Genomic DNA, 21,219 nt, shown 5'->3' with positions numbered 1-21,219 from the left:
CTCGAGCTAGCCGAACATGTACTGCGGAGACGCATCAACATCTGGTAATCATCTTACTCGAAGAATAGGGTCTGCGTGTGGCGAGCTACGAGATAGAGACCGTTGGAATGTTTACTGTCGAGTGTTACAACTATTTCCTTTTTAAGGAGAGCTATAGAATTATTCCATGCCTTTGTTAGACAAAGCGTTCATCCCGTGACCGCGGCTACGTTCGGCGACTGACTGTCGCCTCGAGCCCAAGCTCATTATCACAACTCTCGAACAATTACAATCGGATTGAATAACTACAATTGTTCAATCACAGCTATAGTAGACTCTAGGTTACAATGTCGCGGGATTATCCAAAATTCTAAAGGCTCCGGTGTTCTTTCATCTCCGACATATATATACATACTAATGTACATGTGGATATTAATATACATATACATATTCAAAATTACAAAATTACAGGCAAGATAGACAATAAATCAAATAAAGTTGGCAGCTACTTTCGTCAAATCCATTCACTTTGGTTGTAATTAACAAGTAATTGAATGAATAATTTAATTATTGTTATTTCATTTGCTTCAGAATTAAGAATTAAAGCATTCCAGGCGTACATGCGATCTGAAACATTCAAAGAATCTCATTTGCAGTCCTTCGTGCGCAAAACCTTGTTCAAACATTTTACGAATACCGAATACGTTTCTCCCTTCGAGAATCACGTACGAGGACGAAGGGATTATCGCGAGAAATCGCGACAGAGAACAGCGCTGATAGCGTGGCGACGCCTCGTAACGGAATGCAGCCGGAAGTGAACTGTTTCCTTGCGGTAAATGGCGACAGTGCCGATGTAGATACCCTGTGGATCTCGTGTACACTCGCGGTCGATGCATCCACGACATCCAGCGTCACGTAATTGATCCGTAGTTATCCGCAAGGTTGGCTAGGTGCATATGTTGGCAAACGTGGGTTGCTTCGTATGCGAATCCAATTGTGTGCATGAATTTTGTTTCGCTTGCGTACTATGCAATGGTAAGCAGCAGTAGGCGAGTCCTGCTCGGTTCCTGACCTAATTGATTGGATGACTTTGCTAATTGCAGCATCAACTGGTAAGGAAAACAGATGAAGGAAATGCGCTATTAACGTCGCGAATTTCATACTTGCGTACGTGGTAATTGTGTTCGTTTGAGCGTTTGCGTGATGTAGCGGAGATTACACGGGAAGTTCATAGAGATGTTCTAAGACAGCTGCTCGTTTTACGAGTATTTTTCAAGGATTTTTGGCAACTGTCGGCTAGCTTCACGAAATCTTTTTGGAAAATTTTTTGAAGCAACAATAACATCCTTTAAGTAGGTTATTTTTGAACAGTAAAAGCCTTCAAATACGTTTTTCGACATCGTATTATTAAAAAACAGAACCTTTATAATTAATAAATTCCGGCTATACTCACGAAAATATTTCAACTGTTACCATAGTTTATGTTTTATACAAAACATGTAACGAGACGCGATCGTCATGATTAGTCAGGTTTAAAACCGATCAGAAAATGTACATAGAAATCACGGAATATTTATTGTCAACATATATTTAGTAAGAAATTAGTATACAGCATAAACAGCCATCTTAAGCAAGTGCAAATATTAAATGCGACCCGACTGAACATCAAGGTTTATTAATAAAATTAATGTGACTAATTGCTTATTTAAATAATTTTGTGGTTTCTACGAAATAGACACGAACAAGACACGAACAAGGCACGACCGCCGTGATTAGTCAAGTTTAAAACCGATTCGTCATGATTAGTCAGGTTTAAAACCGATCAGAAAATGTACATAGAAATCACGGAATATTTATTGTCAACATATATTTAGTAAGAAATTAGTATACAGCATAAACAGCCATCTTAAGCAAGTGCAAATATTAAATACGGCCCGACTGAACATCAAGGTTTATTAATAAAATTAATGTAACTAATTGGTTATTTAAATAACTTTGTGGTTTCTACGAAATAGACACGACCGCCATGATTAGTCAAGTTTAAAACCGATCAGAAAATGTACATAGAAATCACAGAATATTTATTGCCAACATATATTTAGTAAGAAATTAGTATACAGCATAAACAGCCATCTTAAGCAAGTGCAAATATTAAATACGGCCCGACTGAACATCAAGGTTTATTAATAAAATTAATGTGACTAATTGCTTATTTAAATAACTTTGTGGTTTCTACGAAATAGACACGAACAAGACACGACCGCCGTAATTAGTCAAGTTTAAAACCGATCAGAAAATGTACATAGAAATCACAGAATATTTATTGCCAACATATATTTAGTAAGAAATTAGTATACAGCATAAACAGCCATCTTAAGCAAGTGCAAATATTAAATACGGCCCGACTGAACATCAAGGTTTATTAATAAAATTAATGTAACTAATTGGTTGTTTAAATAATTTTATGATATCCACGAAATATTATAGTCGCGCTAAATATCTTGTTAATTCTAATTGTCGAATATCTACACCGATGTTATTTAATTGGTTCAGCGCGGAGCGTTTTGCTTTACCAAATTGAGGTTCTCTTTTATAGCGAGATGTAGATAAATGGAACATCATTAACTTGCACGCGAACCTCATTCATTACATTTCGTCAACACGCGTTAGGAATGGTACTTACAACTAGTTTACAAGTCTTGAATAAACGAGGTGAAAAGCGATACTAACGGGGAAAGCGTGGATCGTCTCATTGTTAGTCTTCCTGTCAGTTTTTGTCATGACTGTATGGTCTCGTGTGGCTGATTAGTTATGTACCTTATTCATTGCATGCACCACGACAGTTGCCTGTATTTTCAGACTTGTTTTCCTGCAGCAGACGAGTACCTACTGCGTTGTGCTGTGTCGTAAAGAATTCTCCACAGTAAAGTATGACATTATGCTCCCGTACTCATTTATATTTCAGTATCATTTCTGTTAAAGCATAGTATATTATACACACCGAGGGTGAACTCATCCGGATAAAATGCCTTTATAATTTACAACTCGAAACGTTGACCAACCATAGACTTACGCTAAACGAGCGATATTTCTAACAGTTATTTTTTTTCTGCAAATTGTAGCGGAGGATTTCAGGTGCGAAGATGTTGTTGCGCAAATTAAAAATATGTTCTCGATATTTGATAGAGTATAGAAATGTATAGAGAGGTATAGAGATAGATACACTATAGTATAGTATAATATAGTATAGCGCATAATAGAGTCAATTTATTTAGATAAAAATGTTTTCATAACTTACGATCCTTAAACGTTAACCAACCGCCTAAAGATTACACTAAGGAAACTCCAAATTTGATTTCTTCCCACTTGGCCGAGGACTTTCATCTGCTGCTGTAGCAAAAAAAAGCACAATATAGAATTTATATAATAGGAAAAATATATAAAATATCCATAATTTGTCCCAATCCTTAGCTGATGAAACAAATTTTTATCAAGCTTTTATTTCTTTACCATTCAATAACATTTAATAGCACTCTCAATTATGTTTATATTTGATTGTATCTATCGATTGTACAAATTATCGATTTGATGTACAATGTATTGCATCTTTATTTGAATCAGATAAATTTTCTACGTTCTCAACCTTTCTATTTCGAGGTAGACGAAGTTTGTCTGTAATTTATCAAGCCCGAACAGAATCTAGCCATCAATTGCAAATACTTTCGAAGAAATCAAACAATTAATCTTCGGCTGGAACTGGAATTATAGTACGGTCACTGTTTTATTTGCCCACTGTTACTGACTGAAGGTTCAATCAATAATCAACACGTTTCTTTTGCCTGCAGGTTTTCCAAGAAGCTCGCGACGTTGCTGGCAATTTGTCTTTTGGCCACACGCACTGGTGAGTGATTCTCTCTGCTTCTCTTCTATGTCTAAACGTTCTATCTTGGCAGAATTCCAATGTTCTCCAATGTTCTCTGGATCTATTGCGAAACAATTTGTGCAATCGCAAGGAAAGATAATTAATTTTTTCCAAATTTCAATCGTTCATACATTTTAGCTAAATACTTCCAGCTATTTGTAGTCTGAGATTTAATTATCAAGTCGATTCCTAAGTTAATTTTGGAAAAGATTTGTTCATTCATCTAATATGATTTTGTATGTATAAAGAGGAAAAGTGATTAATTGATTTGACACGATCCGAGGAAAATCTTTTTTTTTACCTATGGTTTTAACCAGACGATTTGTTCAAACCGTTAGATAATTTTGCCTTAAACTCCAATATTCCAGATGGCTGCCAATTCCAATTGTTCGATATTCATTGAACTATATGGAAAGTTTCGGTTGCAATGGAACTGACAAGTTCATATACGTTCTAGGAAAACAACTATTTGTATTTCAATTACTCTTAAATTAAATTCTATATTAAATATATATTAAATTAAATTCTATAAAATTGTTCCTTGAAGTATATATAGTAAACGATCTTTTCAATTAAAACACTATGAAATATACAGGGTGGTTGATAACTGGTGGTACAAACGGAAAGAGGGTGATTCTACGCGAAAAAAGAAGTCGAAAATATACAATAAAAATTTTTCGTTTCAGGCTTTGTTTTCGAGAAAATCGACTTTGAATTTTCGCTCGGTACGCGTGCACTTTATCCCGTCTCGTTATAACGGATCTCACTGTAGATCGTTTTTCGCGTAGAATCACCACTTTTCCGCCTGTACCACCAGTTACCAACCACCCTGTATAAGAAAGAATTATAACCTACGCAGAAAGGATAGGATAAATTAAGATATTGTATAATCATAATTAAATACATAATTTTGTCCCTTACTTATTAAGCAACACTGTTTCGATAATCGAATGTTTCGTTATTCGATGTTACAGAAAGCAATCATTCCGTCAGTAGTAGGTATCCTGATAATCGAAATTCTACTATGTATATTTGTTTTTCGTTACCGCGTAATATTGTTCAGATAATGAAACTTGGATATTCTAATATAATATTGATCATTCTTGAAGCATAAAATATCCAGCAAACATGGCAGTTACTTCAATAAAATACCTAAGAAGAAAATTATGTAATGAATATATTGTTTATTTCAAAGTATGTAAACCGGAAGTCGTCCAAAGCCGAAAGGCAGGGACTAAGTTTAATAAATAAATAAAATAAATATTGTTTATTTCGACTATTTAGGTACTATTGGATTGACAACTAAGTGATTGGGGATTTTGTCAATACCACCTAATGACTTAAAAAATGACTAAAAAAACTAATGACTAAAAAAATAAATGACAGTTACCAAACCAATATTTTGAAATAATCGTGATTTTTCTTCCAATCGTTTCATATTGAGCTATCAAACGAAGTAACTTTTCATTTGGTATTTTATATTTGAAAGATATGTAGTGTTGGAGGTTTCCAATGTTGGTAATAATCATTTCATCGAAATATACTGTCTATAAGAAGCTTCTATGTGTATATATACAGCTTAGGCAACGCCTCGATACCACTTTCGGCAAACATAACTGGCCTTTCGCTTGCGTACGTATATGTATAATCATACGTAGGAAGTTCCTGGTCTTTTCGAGTTGTTGGCACAAAATCCTTCTTACGACCCACTTACAAAATTGTCAGAGCTTTTACCCTTGGCACTTTCCCTTTCCTTTCCTTTCTTCGAGATATTTTCACACCCCTTCTAGTTCAGCTTTTGCAATGTCCCGACCTTCTTATCGTATACCCTCTTTGCGTAACACTCTTCATATGAAAATTTTAGATAACGTATATTGCTTATTGCTTTGCAATTACGTTAGAACCGAATTAATAGAAAAAGAAAATTATTCGGATAATGGAATTTTCCCATAATAGAACAATCACTTTTCTGCTATAAAATTTTATTTCTTCAAATACAGATTAAAATTAATTGGCAGATTCTTGAAATATTTATGGACGCCGCATCTTTTTGGCTGCCAAGTCACATAATTTTATCGACATAAGTAATTGTATAGAGTTACGTTCTTTTTGTATTTCGAATCATCGAAGCCCGTCTGTAAATGCCACGAATGCTTCGTCATGACAAGGCACGTCTTTATTATCACTTTCCTTTGCTGTTTCCATTTGAATAAAATTGTCATTATCGTCGTTTGTATCGCGATGAAGCCATTTCATTACGTCAGTATACTTGGGGTTTCTTCTCTACTGTATGCAGCATCTGAAAAACCTACCTGCTTTTCATAATTTTCAATATCGCGTTGTTGGTTTTTAATATCTGTGATCATGGCTTTCAAAACATCGTGTATTTTTGCCAATACTGTTGCACTTACACTTCCAAGTTTTTTATTTACGTCCTCTTTTGCTTCTCCTTTCTCTTGTACATTCTTGTAAATTATTACGACCGGGACTCGTTCAATCGGAAAAATGATAGAATTTTTACGTTTTATATAGACATTAATAAAATATGTACTTATTTAAATATGTATTGTATGTACTGAAAAACATTATGTTCGGATAGCAAAGGGTTCGAATGATACAACATTCGTATATTATGTTGGGCTTTGGTTTCGAATATTTTAGTATTAGTATATAATTATATTATAATATACAATAAAATATATTATTATCATAGTTGTAATCTATATACTATATTATAATATAACTATATTATTAGTATACTTATATATGGTATATTATAGTTATATTATAATATAGTATATAGTATATTATATTATAGTATGTAGTATATATAATATAACTATAATATACTATATATAACTATACTAATAATATGATATAATTATATATAATATAGTCATATTGTTGAAAATGACAACGTGAGTTCGTGCTCGCCATCCATATGCAGATGCGTTAGTTATAAGAAATAGTAACTAGAGGATGATCCTAATTACAATCGATATATTTAATCGATAGGCTTAAGATGCTTTTTTGTTTTTATTCCCAGCTTTTGTAAGCGCGTGCAATAAAGGTTTTTTTTTGGCTCAGGGCGGTGTGACAGATTTATCCATTCAATAAAATAATAACTATTCTGCTCTTACCTCTGAGTATAGAAATAACAACATATATTATAATATAGTATATAGAATATATTAATATATAAATTTTATTCTGATAGTGGGTATTCGAATAAAGGCAATTTTGCTGTATTTATCTGTTTATTTCAATTATTCGCTGCATTTACTTGCAATTAGTCGAATAAAGTCCATCTCTGTCACGAAAACAAAGATCGAGGTAGACGACACGAAATAAGGCGCGAAAAATGCGAAAGCAGGAAAAGAGAAGAGAGGGGCATTTCCTTGTTCCGGTTAGGGGAAGCAGGAACCTTCCACCGAAGGGTCTTGCCACTTTCCTTCTCCTTCTCCTTCTTTCTCTTCCTCTTCTTCTTTTTCCCCCCTCTTAGAAAACCGCATATCTTAGCGAAGCTGTGAAACGGATTTTCCAGCGGAAGCAAAGGAAGGAACGTTGTTCTCCCTCGTTTCTCCCTTCTCCTTCGCGCTTTTTTTCTCTCAACGCTCCTGTCCTCCGGCTTCATCCACTTTTCACCCCCATATCCGCCACCGTTTCGGATTTGTTACTTTATTTGCACGCGCGCTTGTTTACCTTTCGCGCGTCACTCGTTCACTCGCCACGACTGTCTCCCCTTTTCTTCCATTCTTCGCTGTTTTCGCCATCATCCCATTTTCTCTCCCAAGCTCCGATTGTTCGTGGCAACGGCGCAGCTGCATCTGCTTTCCAGGGAATTGAACGTCTTTAAACCTCGTTCGTATCAATCGAACGAAACCGTTCAATATAATTGCGGCGACTTTAATATTTGAGGAGGGCCATTGTTCAGAGTTTAGTTAATCAATGGCGTTATGTACGTGTAAATAGTTTGCACAGGTAATAGAGCAGTTTCATACTCAGACGTGTATAATATGTCTGGACGATTAAATCGTCGAACACTTGAACTGTGCGTAATTGGTAATTAGCCGCACATAATTAAAGGAATGTAAGCTGCATGTGTCTATGTATTGTATATTTTATAAGGTTGTTTTATATGCTTTCGACCATTACGCGTATTCTGCAAATTTTCCTACCTTGAAATTTTCCGTAAATGGATGAACGTCCGTAGTCCAATACAGTAGAATATTCGGCAAAAAATAATGCAGTAGATAATCGAATGCTCCAAAAATACGGAAAAGTCTATTAATGTCGGTAAATCGTATAATAAAATCGTAGAAAACATTTTGATAATGTAATATCGTACGTGTATTTAGGCTGAGTTAATTATTTGACTGATCGAACATTTGCTAACTGGTCTCGCGATATTTAACTATTTACATTTTTCTACGCTTCGTATTAAAATTTCGAAAAAAATGAGGTTATGACAAAGTCCAATGCACCTCGGATAATACGAAACTTCGGTTAACCGAGACTCCACTGTAATTACAATCTCATTTTATTCTTTTTATATTAGACGTTCTAGTCATTAAATTCCAGGGAAAACAGTGCATTTTTTTCTGTTTTGTCCATACAACCGAACCAGATGCGCATAGCTGACCATTTATTTGTACCATACGCCGGCAACAGTAAATTAACAACGCTTGAATTGTATAAGATAATTTAAGAGCATTTTTAATCATCGTATTGTACGATATACAGGGTGGTTGGTAACTGGTGGTACAAGCGGAAAGGGGGTGATTAAATGAGGTGATTAAAGGGGGTGAATAAAAATGTTTTTTTTTAATTTTTTTTTTTAATTTTTCCATCGAGACAACGATCTACAGCGAGATCAATCAAAGTCGATTTTCTCGAAAACAAAGCCTCAAACGAAACATTTTTATTCTATATTTTCGACTTCTTTTTTCGCGTAGGATCACCCCCTTTCCGCTTGTACCACCAATTACCAACCACCCTGTATATTAATTCTGTCATCGATAGTGGTTGTCGATGACCATAAGATCTCATTATCGATAATGGTAACAGGTAACCAAAAAGAATCCTGACATCGATTATGGTTACCGATAACCAATAAAATTTTGATTAGACTTCGGTTTGAAGGACATAAAATTATCGCCTCTTTTTATTGCAATTTAACAGTTTTCAATGTGCAGAATGCAAAAATGCAAGTTTTAACTTTAGGAATCCAGAGGTTCGAGAATTATGCACACGTGAAACAACATTTTAAGCGTATTTTGGTGGTTAGTATAATATTGCTTCTATCGAACTGATATCGAACTGAACCTAGCGTAAGGATGACCGGAGAATAAAACATAACCCAAACCTAATCCAATATTCAGAATTCAAAATTCCGCCGCAAAATGACCCACATCCACGTGCATTTGTTAGCCAGGTCTCTGCGCTCATTGGGCGAATCGTGGAAAAGCTAACGTGGAAAAGCCAACGTTAAAGCGGGCCGTCAGATACGCCGTAAACGCTCAACTTTACATAACTTTTAAACTGTTTGCTGGATTCCTCAAACTAAGACTTGCATTTTTTGTCGTTTATAATGATTATTCTTAGCCAAAATCTTTACGTATACTATTGTAGTATCGTGGACGAGAGACCTAAGAGATTATAGCAATCGACGCCACAAATTGATCGATCCGCTGATTTCCGTTGAGATAATAGGGGTGATTTAGTTTGTATAACACTGTGGTTCACAGAATTATAAATTATGTATTTCCAACACTTAGATTACACTGTTGAGCAGAGATAAATAGATAATAACTTAGCGCACGAAGATAAGATAGATACGTACGCTAGAGCAGGGCTCTTATAATTGAAGTTAGTGTATGAACAATGTCGCCAAAAAGCCAAAGTGTCGACAGGCACTACAACAATATATCGTCGGTCCTTCAATCGAATAGTTTCGCGGAAAAGGCCTGCGTGACCCTGGCCACGAGCGGTTGCAGAACACGTGCGTGGTGGGACTAAGACAAACGACAAAGGGATGCTAAGGGACAAAGACGAATTAACAGTCAGTGTCAGTTGAGAAGTCAGAGAGTGTGAATGGAGAAGTCAGAGAGGGCGAATTGCGTTGTCGAGAGAGTGTGGTCCGCGTGAGAGAGAACATTAGAACCGTAGTGACGAGAGTTGCAAAGTTAAGAGTTCACGTTAAACAACCATCGTTTCTTGTTTAACCAACATCTGTCTAATCCATTTATTGTAAATAAACTAAGTGTAGTAAAGATCCTACACTATGATCTTTTCAATCTGAATTAACCTGTTACGATCTCTGCTGTACAGGTGTCACCGTTATGCCGGACATGTAGAACATTAGAATATCTGGAACCGAGGCGAGGATATAGTCGTATCGTCTCTCCCTCTCTCTCTTTCTCTGTGTTTTCTCCTCTAATTGCTGCGCTGTCGCGTCGAGTCAGAGATGAATCGCAACGAACGGTTTGCTCTTCGAAATAAATGCTTCTTTTCGTTGGTGATATTCGCGCCGCGTCGAACGCGTAAAAAAGCTAATAAAACGTACCGGTACGGGCGTACGTATGGTTTTTGAAAGCAGACTTGTTTGCAACCACCTCTGTGTACGATTGATCACTCAAAGGGCAACGTTTGCCCGCTCACGAATACGCGTCAATCACGTTCTAACGATGTATTCAAATACGACGCCGCACGTACGCGTGTAATTGGACTGGAAACGTCTGCCGGCTGGATGATTTTCAAAGGTCTATTGATTTATTTCTTGTTTGCCGAATTATGATATATTTGTGTGGTGTTATTTTCCCAAATTTTTAACTATTCTTATGTATAGGAAGCAGCAGTAGCAGTTTGCAGATATATTAGAAAGAGGAGTAAGAGATTGACCAAGTTACATATACAGAGTGGAACGGCAATCGTAGTGCAATCGGTCAGAGGTTGATTCTACGTGAAAAAATAAGTCGAAAATGTAGAATACAATTTTTTCATATGACGCTTCGTTTCTGAGGAAATCGAGTTTGAAAATTCGTCGGATGTGCTTTAAACTTGGCTAAGAGGCGACTAGGCGAACAAGCCACTGGAGGTTACTGTACACGTGAAAATAAGTTCAGAATGTGAAATAAAACTTTCTCGTTTGAGGCATCATATTCGAGCAAATCAAATTCAAATATGTTTAATTACGAACTGGTCTCGTACACGCGCATGATACATTTTCGAACTTTCGATCTTTTTCGCAATGAAGCATCTTATTTATTTTCAAATACATTTTAAATCCCTGTCGACTATTTACTCTTGTTTAGCCCGAAATTAACCAAATTTAAAACATTTAAGTTAAATTAAATTTTGTCAAATCTTCAAAGTCAATTTTCTCGAAGACGAAGTCTCAGATTAAAAAATGCTATACTAAACTTTTTCCGTATTTTTTCACGTAGTATCAACCCTTGCCCGTATGTACTACGATTAACACCCCACCCTGTATAGATTAAGATAGATTTACAAATTTACACACGCTATATGGTGGCACTATTTGGAGAAATAAAATGTTATAAATTAATGTATTGCTGTTTGTGGCAACACACATATGAGACAATGCTTCTAATATCGCCGATAACAAGTATTTTGAAAAAAGCATCACCAGAAGTCAACAAGGGATTAAAGTCGTAATCGAAAATGTATAAAGAAACATATTTTATGTACGTGAAAGACAAATGATGTCTCTTTCGTTTGAGACTAATTTGATATAAAATTGTGTCTTACGCTTGGCTTGAGAATATTTCAAATTTGGCCAGCGATATTAGCTACACTTACGATGCTAATAAATTTTGCAGAGTGGAAAGTACAAAAAGTCGTATGATAGCACAAACATTATTTTGTTTAATTTATTCGAAAATTTTATTTTGTATAATTTGCTTGCGATAAATAAATTTATAGAAGTTTGATTTTCGAGGAAACAAAAAATGCAGTCGAACAATTTCAATTCTGAAATGATCTTGTAAGAAAATCATAAATTATCGTATTTCAATGATCTATGTAATACAAATTTAGAAACAAAGATTTTAAGATGTAAAAAATATAATATAAAACCATTTCATTATTTTTACATTATAAAGTTTCTTTTTTTTCTTTTTTTTTTTATTAAACTTGGCCTTTTAAATATTCAGAAATACGAAACTGTGTCGAACATTTTGCAAACATGGAAACGGTTGAGAAGATTTCGTTTAAAGTTTCAAGAGTATCCTATTTATTAAAAAAATTTCATTAAAATCGTGTGGTTTTAAGTAATTACGTATGCATATCGTTTATTTGATCGACTAAAATTTAGTTTAAGAAATACCTTCCATTCGTTTAATATTCTATATTCGTTTAATATTTTAGCGTTTGAAATATTGTTCTCCATATTTACACCATAAACGATTTTGAAATGAAATATTGTTTAAATATTGCACTAGTACATATAGTATGATATAAGAGAAAATATAAATGAATAATAACAAAAGTACATATGTCATTCTGTTAATCCGAAATACATAAAATATTTAAATATATAAACGTTTCTTCTTAACAAATTCTGTCAAATACCATTCAAAATTTAAATGACAAAGTGAGTCCGACATTTAAAAATTATTAATATCGCGAAATAAAGTCGAATCTAACGAAAAGTAACTGTAAATTCTTATTTTCTAAAGAAATAAAAGCTCAGATAGAGAAACTCGAAGGAAACCAATATAACTTGGAAAAATAAAATAAAATCGGAAACCCGGAACACTCGATAGTCTGGACAACTCAATTGATACATTAATCTTCCGGCAAAGAGAAAATCCAGGAGCGAATCTTAGTTTAGTAATCTCATTCTTTTTCTTACAATTTATATCGTCGCGGTATAGATCACAGTTTCAAGTGCAATTCACGTTGACCACAAATTGTAAAATGTAAGCTGCATTTAAAGCATAAATATTATTGTTATATTAAAGAACATATCATTGTTTGAAACGTAATAAAATTGACATTTGTAACGATCTTGTGAACTAATTGCTTCATTTATAACATGATTCTTTCGAAAAGTCATACTTTCCATCGAAGAAAAGTGGGTCAAGATCATAAAAGATATTAGCTTCCATTTCGAAAACTAGAATTTACCGTAGAAACTTTTACAGCATTGGCAAATAACTTTTCGTATAAACTTCGAATCGAATTTACGACTTGCCCCCGTATTTAATTTGAATTTTACATGTGATACTTACCTTCTGCGTAAGCGATTGTAATAAACTTTTGTTAGTGCCCAATAAAAATAGCGTTTGACATAAATATTTGCGTAAATTATCATACGAAATTGGCCGGGTTTAAGAGCTTTAGGATTTCTATGATTTTAAAAATAAGTTCGAAAGACAGAATTTTCTTTAATAAATGAATTCAACGAGCTTTCCCAATACATTCGCTGTTATTGACGCATGTGGTGCGTCGACTGAATTTCTTAGTCAATTTTGCATCTTGTACAATTGTTACATTTTAAAATTGTTCAAAAAAATAAATAGGATAGTGGATAGAATGTTGGGAGAAATATTATTAGGATAGAACGTGCCTTACCTGGATTAATTGGCAGGCAGAACTGTGTTCAACTGATGGAATAGTTCCTATGGTAGCGGTTTATTAGTTATAACCTGCAGCTCTTAGTATTAGTTCGAACAAGTAGGAGCTGATGTTCGGAAAACTGAAATTGAGCAGTTGTTTCTGTACCGCATTCAACGCGTGATCATATAACTGAAATTATGCTTTTAAACTACGGTTCGGATAAGGCTGTGGATATAGTAGATGCGTGTTCTGATAAATTATTATTCTGACGAATTAAATCAAACGCATACCACATTTTCTCTGCAAATTGTTCGTCACTATGTTCCCCACAATTGATCGATCGTTCCTTTGATACATCGCAAAGTACGATGGTTGAGTAGAGTAACCTGATGCAAATTTAATCGTCCGTGACAAGCTACTAATCATCCACGAGACAACGAAGAAACTTTTTTATTTTTTTTTTCTTAATTAAACTTGTTCTAACGTATTTGTGAGATTTTTCTGATTAAAATGAGTCCAAAGGGGATATAGTTTAAATCACATTTACATATATACTTAACAGACGAAAGAAAATAAGTTAATGTCAGTAGATAAACAAATATGCTTCAAATTATATCGTGTTTGGTCTTGTTTTACTCAGACAAACCTGCCAATTACATTGGTGAAAGTTTTATTCGACAAAAATTGCAAACAAAAAAGTTCCATTGTTGCATTAACATTGTCTGACCGATATATTTCCTTTCACCGAGCCGATTCTCCCACCTCTTTCTTGTTCACTTGCGTCGTCTTTTTTTAACATCGGCAAAATGCTGAGTCGTTTCTATTACATACAATCGAGTTCTATACATTGTACGTGATAACTCATCGCCGAGGAGTTCTGATTTCATATCAGTTACGCGGAAGATAGTATACATAAATTCTTATGAATGTATGGAATTCGATGTTCAGGTATTTCATTCTACGAAAAGAGTAGTTTGTCAGAACACGCATCCACTGTAATATAAATCATTGTCTAATAGAACGTAGTTCATCTCGTTTTTCTAAAGCTAATCACTCGCCTGTTCATACAAAGGAAATGCAGATTATAAATACTGTGTTCGAAATAAAGTTATTTCTAATGAAAAGAAGAATTCAACATCAAAAATAGGCGTCTGTTGTGTATAATTACCATAGAATTCCATGTAAATTGTAATTGCCTTTGTAATTTCTTTTTCCATTACCAAACTCAAACCAAACGTGAATCTAATGCTAAAAGCTATTGCACGGAAGAACTCCATTTATTGGGATGAAATTTTAGTTAATCTCTGTTTAATTGAAGATCTGTCGTCGATAACAGTGAATTGATTTGTCTGAATGATAACTACGTGGTATTATATGAACGAAAAGTAATAAGTAGCGAGGAAAATCAATGAACTCTAATTATATATATAATAACGTAAATTCTTAGAGTAAATCGGACGATCGATTCAGGAAAAAGCGAGTTTATTTTGGGAATAATGAAATTAAATACAATAACAGTTAATAACAAATCTACTACAAATTTTATCTGGAAAATTGAGAATCGATTTCCTAAGTCCTAAATTACTGTTCTTCTCTCGTGATCTAATCTATTCAGCAAAATGATTGGCGGTAAAACAAAGCAAAAGTAAAAATTTCGGTTGGCGGGTAGTTTGAATTCTATAGAATTTACATATATGAGATATATATATGTATGTAATATATGTAAGTATATGTATATAAAATATGTAAATATATGTATATAAAAAAGTATAAACTGACTGTCTGTTCTACAGCTTCAGATAAATGGAGTTCTACTGTAATATCAAAAATACTTTTACATACATACAGAATAACACGTAAAAGCTGGCACCACGTGATTCCTTGTGGAAAACTAAAGGAAGACTATAGAATGAAATTTATTATTCTCAGCTTAGTTTTCGAGAAAATCGAGTTTGAAAATTTATCAAGAATTCTTGAACGTGCTAATCGCGGACTAGGCAAGATTAGATAATAGTACGTGTGAAAATAAGTCGAAAATGTGTCCATCTAAGGATCCAGAAAATAGAGTTTGAACATATTTAGTTACGAATCGACCTAGTATTGGGTTGTCCGGGAAGTGTCTTTCTTTTATAGACACGTCTTTTACATGAAAGACATCAAACATGAAACCTAATCTATCGAACGTTGTGATCTTTATTTTGATAGAACAAAGTGGATCATACGTAATTCGATAAAATAATATAAAACGAAAAATGTTGTGCATCCATTATTTCCTTATAAAACGAAAGAAACTTTTCGGACGACTTAATACATGGTTTTTATAAATTTATTTTTCTCGGAAACAAAACGTTTTGCGAGGAAATTCTACTCTACGCTTTCGATTTATTTTTACACGTAGAACGATCCGCTATCAATTATTTAGTCCTATTCAGTGTAGAATTAGTCAACAACGAACAAATTTTATTCCGTATCTGTTTCTAACAAAATCTGTTTCTACTAAATTCCGTATCTCAAAATCTGGACCCAAGCTGCGATTGTATAAGTACGTATGTACAAGCTAAATTACTGAGAACGCTGACCTTGACAATATACATCGAGGTACACGAAATTCACGAGGCGTGCCATTTTCCATTTAATTAGCCCGTATTTTACTACCTACCAACGCGAGTCTGTTAATCGAACAAGAACGCGTATCGATTCAGTTTACATACGCTTCCTGAGGAATCGATATCGTTCGTGTCTTCGAATGTGTACTCGTCTACGTGATACGACGCGCACGGGTGTTCGAATATCCATCGGTCACCCGGTTTGCGCACTGTCATTTCGTCGGTGAATGTGGCTTCTGGCCGGGAGATTCATTCAGGATCCCGTTAAATACGGCTTCGTCGAGGCAGAGCAACGAGTTTCCGATAATGCCGGATGCAGTCGGCCGTATTACTGGATAATGCGTCGCTCGCTCAATAATACGCGGCATCCGTGTCTGTTCAATCACATTTGATCGCTTGAAAAGTCCCGGCCTTCCCATTCATCCGTAACCCTTCTTTTCTCCTATGCTTTTTTACCACCGATGCCTCGTCATACTGCGCCTCCGCGCGTTGTCGCAGTCGTCCACCGTTAGCATTTCCTCTTACCAATCTCTTCGTCTCGTTCTCTCCGCTGGTTATTATTTCTCCTATGTTCCGCTTCGACCCGTTAATAATCGCTAGCTTTGTCGGAAACGATGCCGTTATCGAATCATTTGTCGTCGCGATCTGTCGTCGTGTTTTTGCATGTGGCTCGAGCGTTCGTATCGTTATCCGACTCCAGGTTCTGAAGAAGAACGCGTTTTGGACTCGACTTTTACCCGGTTCGTTTTTGTTTCGTTGTTCGTTGCGCGAGTCACTGATAATTCAGTATCTGCTTCGTAACAATATTGGCTCGTGGTGAGGAATTTATTTAATAAGCCATCGCTTTTGCTTTATAATGGATTGAACTTACGGAAATATACAGGGTGGTTGGTAATTGGTGATACAAGCGGAAAGGGGGTGATTCTACGCGAAAAAAGAAATCGAAAATATGGAATAAACATTTTTCGTTTGAGCCTTTGTTTTCGAGAAAATCGACTTTGAATTTTCGCTCGGTACGCGTGCACTTTATCACGTTTCGTTATAACGGATCTCACTGTAGATCGTTGTCTTGATGGAAAAATTGAAAAAAAAAATTAAAAGAAAAATTTTTATTCTATATTTTCGACTTCTTTTTTCGCGTAGAATCACCCCCTTTCCGCTTGTACTACCAGTTACTAACTACCCTGTATATAAAAATAAATAAATATATTATCATAATTGAGGAACGTGAAGATTGCGTTTGCTCATGTATGTTCAACTCTATTGTGGGCAACGAATATCCATTTTTATGTTTCTTTCGAAATCTTCAATACCTTTTTTTTTTTTTTGTGAAAACATCAAATAATCGTGTTGTATCTTCATTCCTGAGACAGTTTTACGTCGAAATTTATGCAAAAGTTTTATATAGATAGTGTTAAAGTTTCAGATAGTATTCAAATTTCCAGCCTATTTAAGTTTTATACTTGTTCAATAGCAGCGACATTTTGATCGACCAAAAACCGAACGTTTTACAAAAACGTAAAAGAAATCGTTTCTCTGTTATTAATTATTAGTAATACACATAAAATTGGAGGTCATGTTCTCTTCAAAATGGAAATTTTTAAATTACTTTATTGGACTGAAAGCTGTTTGTTTTAGCTGCGAACGTGACTGTCAGTAGTTTAGGTTTGTGTATAGTCAGACACCTACGGTATGCTACAATTCAATTCTCAGTTGATATCATTGCACCGTAAATAACTGTAGGATATATACATAAAACATTATTTTTCCTATTCGATGAAGTCAAAGAATTTGTTTCTCTTATTGTTAGAAGAAGTTTTGGATGGGTATCAAAAGATGTCAAAATAAACCTACCCGATTAGTATAATTTACTACGATACTTATTACGATAATTAGTTTTACTCATTCTATATACACGGTTCTTACATTGCAATTATTTATAACGCGATTAAAATGGATCAATATGTAAATTCATGAGTTGAGAATTACATATATCTATGTACATGTCTTATAGCGCATTTTGCAATAAAATTCTGATCATGAAAATCAGAAGAGCTTGCACAGCCGAGAAAAAGCTGCAAACATATTTCCTTTGCCAACATTAAAGAACTTCTCAATATATTGTTAACTTTCACAGAAACTCCAAGTTTGACTCGAAGCATGTCATTCGACTTTGAGGAGAAAGTTGTTCAATTTTTCCAACGTTTCTCGCTTTTTTACTCGATTAAAATATTTATGTAAAACGTTCCTCAATTTCCTTTGATTTTACCAACGTTATTTACAAAGATGTTTGGCTTTAATTAATGCTATATATTTTTCTTTGATCGGTAAAGCTAGAAATTTGCACACGTGCCTAATTAGCATAGTTCCTTCGTTTTTAATTTATCATTTGAATTTTTTTTTGATTTTATATCATGAGATACAGTAATGGAAAGATTATTTTTTTAATTTATTCGTAATGAAATCATACATAAGGTGAAGTGACTCGCGAATTGCGAGTTCTAAGAAAGTTATATTTCATAATTTTTTGCGTTTCGTCAATTTCATTAGTCGACAACTTATTTATTTATTTATTTATTTATTTATTAGCGTGTATGTCTTGCTGCATTTCCGTGTCATTAATCTGCTAGATTATCCCAAGCAGCTGAGCCCGTATATTCTTAAATGTCTTAAAAACTTCTCTTCATTTCTCTTGATACAGCGACAAGACAGGCTACTGACAAGAAAGGCAGTAACCACTTAATTAAGAAACCTTCTGCGGTCGTCAAAACATAGCTATAAAGCCTTCTCCCTAATTTTCTCTACAATGGGGTATCGTGCACCCCAATTACAGCAAATCTACCTTACCTCTTTTTGTTATGGTGGTGTAACAATTTGAAAAATACAGATCTTCTAGGAAAGTATCTTTCTATGTACGCGCGACACTCTAGCTAATTATTCCTTAGAATTGAGTAAATTGATTTATTGAAAACAATACAGTATTTTTGTCGCAAAATTTTATGTGTAATGTTGAGGTTTTTATTGAATTATCTTCAGAAAGGGAAGATGGAAAGGCACATTTATACTTTTATACAATAATGAAATTATAATTACACAATATTATTTATAATAAGCCTTTACTTTACTTTAATCTGTCTTTACTTTATCTGCTTTACTTTCATTTCAAGCATTTGGTTGTCCCTCGCATTTTCAGCACCGAAACTCTTTGTCGGTCACTCGTTTTAACCATTCACATTAAATTTTCATTTCCATAATAATTAATCATTTTGAAGATTAATATTTCTACAGAGAATATATTACAAATAAATGTTGATGGTATATTAAAATAATAAAATATTCTGAATTTTATGCTATGATTATAATTATCTACATAGAGCCAATGCTTCATATTGGACGACAATATGGCTTCCGAGGAATATTGATCTATTGATCTGAATATTACCACCCTAAGACATTGCTTTAATATTAAACAAGACAATTAAATCTTTTTTAGCTCTAAAAATTTCCATAAATTAGCACAACAGCAAATTATTGTTATCATCGATGCACGTGTATTACTATGATTAATAAACCAATTCTTTCAACGCTAAAATTCTCTCCCATGTGAATTACATAATTCATGATTACTGTTAACCCGATAAACTCACAATTACCTTAGCACCGATAACCGTATTACAAATAAAAATTGGTTACATTTCATTAATATGACGCGTCGCGTAGTCGACACGATGTAAAAATACAATTGGCAAATATAATATGACACATATATATATATAACAGACATCTTTGGAATTATGGCATTGCAATAAGTGTACATTATCGTTCAAAGGTATTCAGGTATTTTAATCGATTTGTAGTCACGGCATCCGGATTTAACAAAATCGTACAAATTAATAATGAAAACGTCAATGTGATATGTATTATTTTCTAATGAAAATCTTTAGAAGCTTAAAGATAAAAATTCTTAAAAATTGTTCCTTATTATTTTAATTCTCGATAAATCTACAAACACGTACAATCTGTTCCCGTTTAAAATAAAATTCGCTAAACTTGTACGAACGTTCTATTTTCTCCGATTTTGATGATTTTTGAATATGTTGTAGAAATTAACATTTTGCACAACTTTTTCCTATATATATAACCGTCGGTATCGCTTAGTTTCCGAGATATATGCGAAAAACTACAGGTACCGCTATGGTGCATGTCTGCTCATATTTGTGCGTCTGTTACAACGTATGCATTAGTATCGATCGCTGCTTATTTTCCGTTTAAAAGGGAGAGTTGGGTGAGCTTAAAGGCTCCGTGCACAACGTGCATATGCGAAACTGCAAGAAATGTCTATTATAATTTACGAAAAAATGAGTATCATCGATGTATTGGATTCAGGTTTGGGCTCTAGTATTTTAAATCGCAAAAAACGCCCGCGTGAAATAATAACAAATTAATTATAAAGATATTAAGCGTTAACATTAACAATCGTCTTTTAATCGAGTTACAAATTATAACAGACATGTCTTCACGCACAACTATAGTCAGAAACACGCTGCAGTGATACCGATAATTTTTTGTGAATACTCGGAAACTAAGAGAGACCGACGGTTATATATGTCGGAGATGAAAGAACACCGGAGCCTTTGGAATTTTGGATAATCCCGCAACATTGTAACCTAGAGTCTACTATAGCTGTGATTGAACAATTGTAGTTATTCAATCCGATTGTAATTGTTCGAGAGTTGTGATAATGAGCTTGGGCTCGAGGCGACAGTCAGTCGCCGAACGTAGCCGCGGTCACGGGATGAACGCTTTGTCTAACAAAGGCATGGAATAATTCTATAGCTCTCCTTAAAAAGGAAATAGTTGTAACACTCGACGGTAAACATTCCAACGGTCTCTATCTCGTAGCTCGCCACACGCAGACCCTATTCTTCGAGTAAGATGATTACCAGATGTTGATGCGTCTCCGCAGTACATGTTCGGCTAGCTCGAGAGCCCGTTATAAATCTTAAGATTTAGTCAGCTAAAGTCCTTCAAACAGACAAACAGTCTTTGTCCCAACTACGGGAAAATAGGGGAGACCTATTTTTCAACGAGCGGCGTCTCCCACTAGCAACTTTCCCTCGAGGGCGGCTA

General features: G+C 34.5%; 1 protein-coding gene across 1 annotated transcript in view; it reads left to right on the top strand.

Annotated features, from left to right (window-relative positions):
- LOC100744797 (cadherin-87A) overlaps positions 1-21,219 on the top strand; it is a gene marked incomplete at its 5' end in the record, with an annotated part of 346,103 nt that overhangs the window by 83,868 nt on the left and 241,016 nt on the right. The window contains one exon of the mRNA XM_024364854.2: positions 3,825-3,880. Coding sequence (XP_024220622.2) covers positions 3,825-3,880 — 56 coding nt within the window. The remainder of the gene's footprint in view (positions 1-3,824; positions 3,881-21,219) is intronic.

This window comes from Bombus impatiens, unplaced genomic scaffold (assembly GCF_000188095.3).
Source record: "Bombus impatiens unplaced genomic scaffold, BIMP_2.2 scf_0109, whole genome shotgun sequence".
NCBI lineage: Eukaryota > Metazoa > Arthropoda > Insecta > Hymenoptera > Apidae > Bombus > Bombus impatiens.
This window is presented reverse-complemented; position numbering and strand designations above follow the sequence as displayed.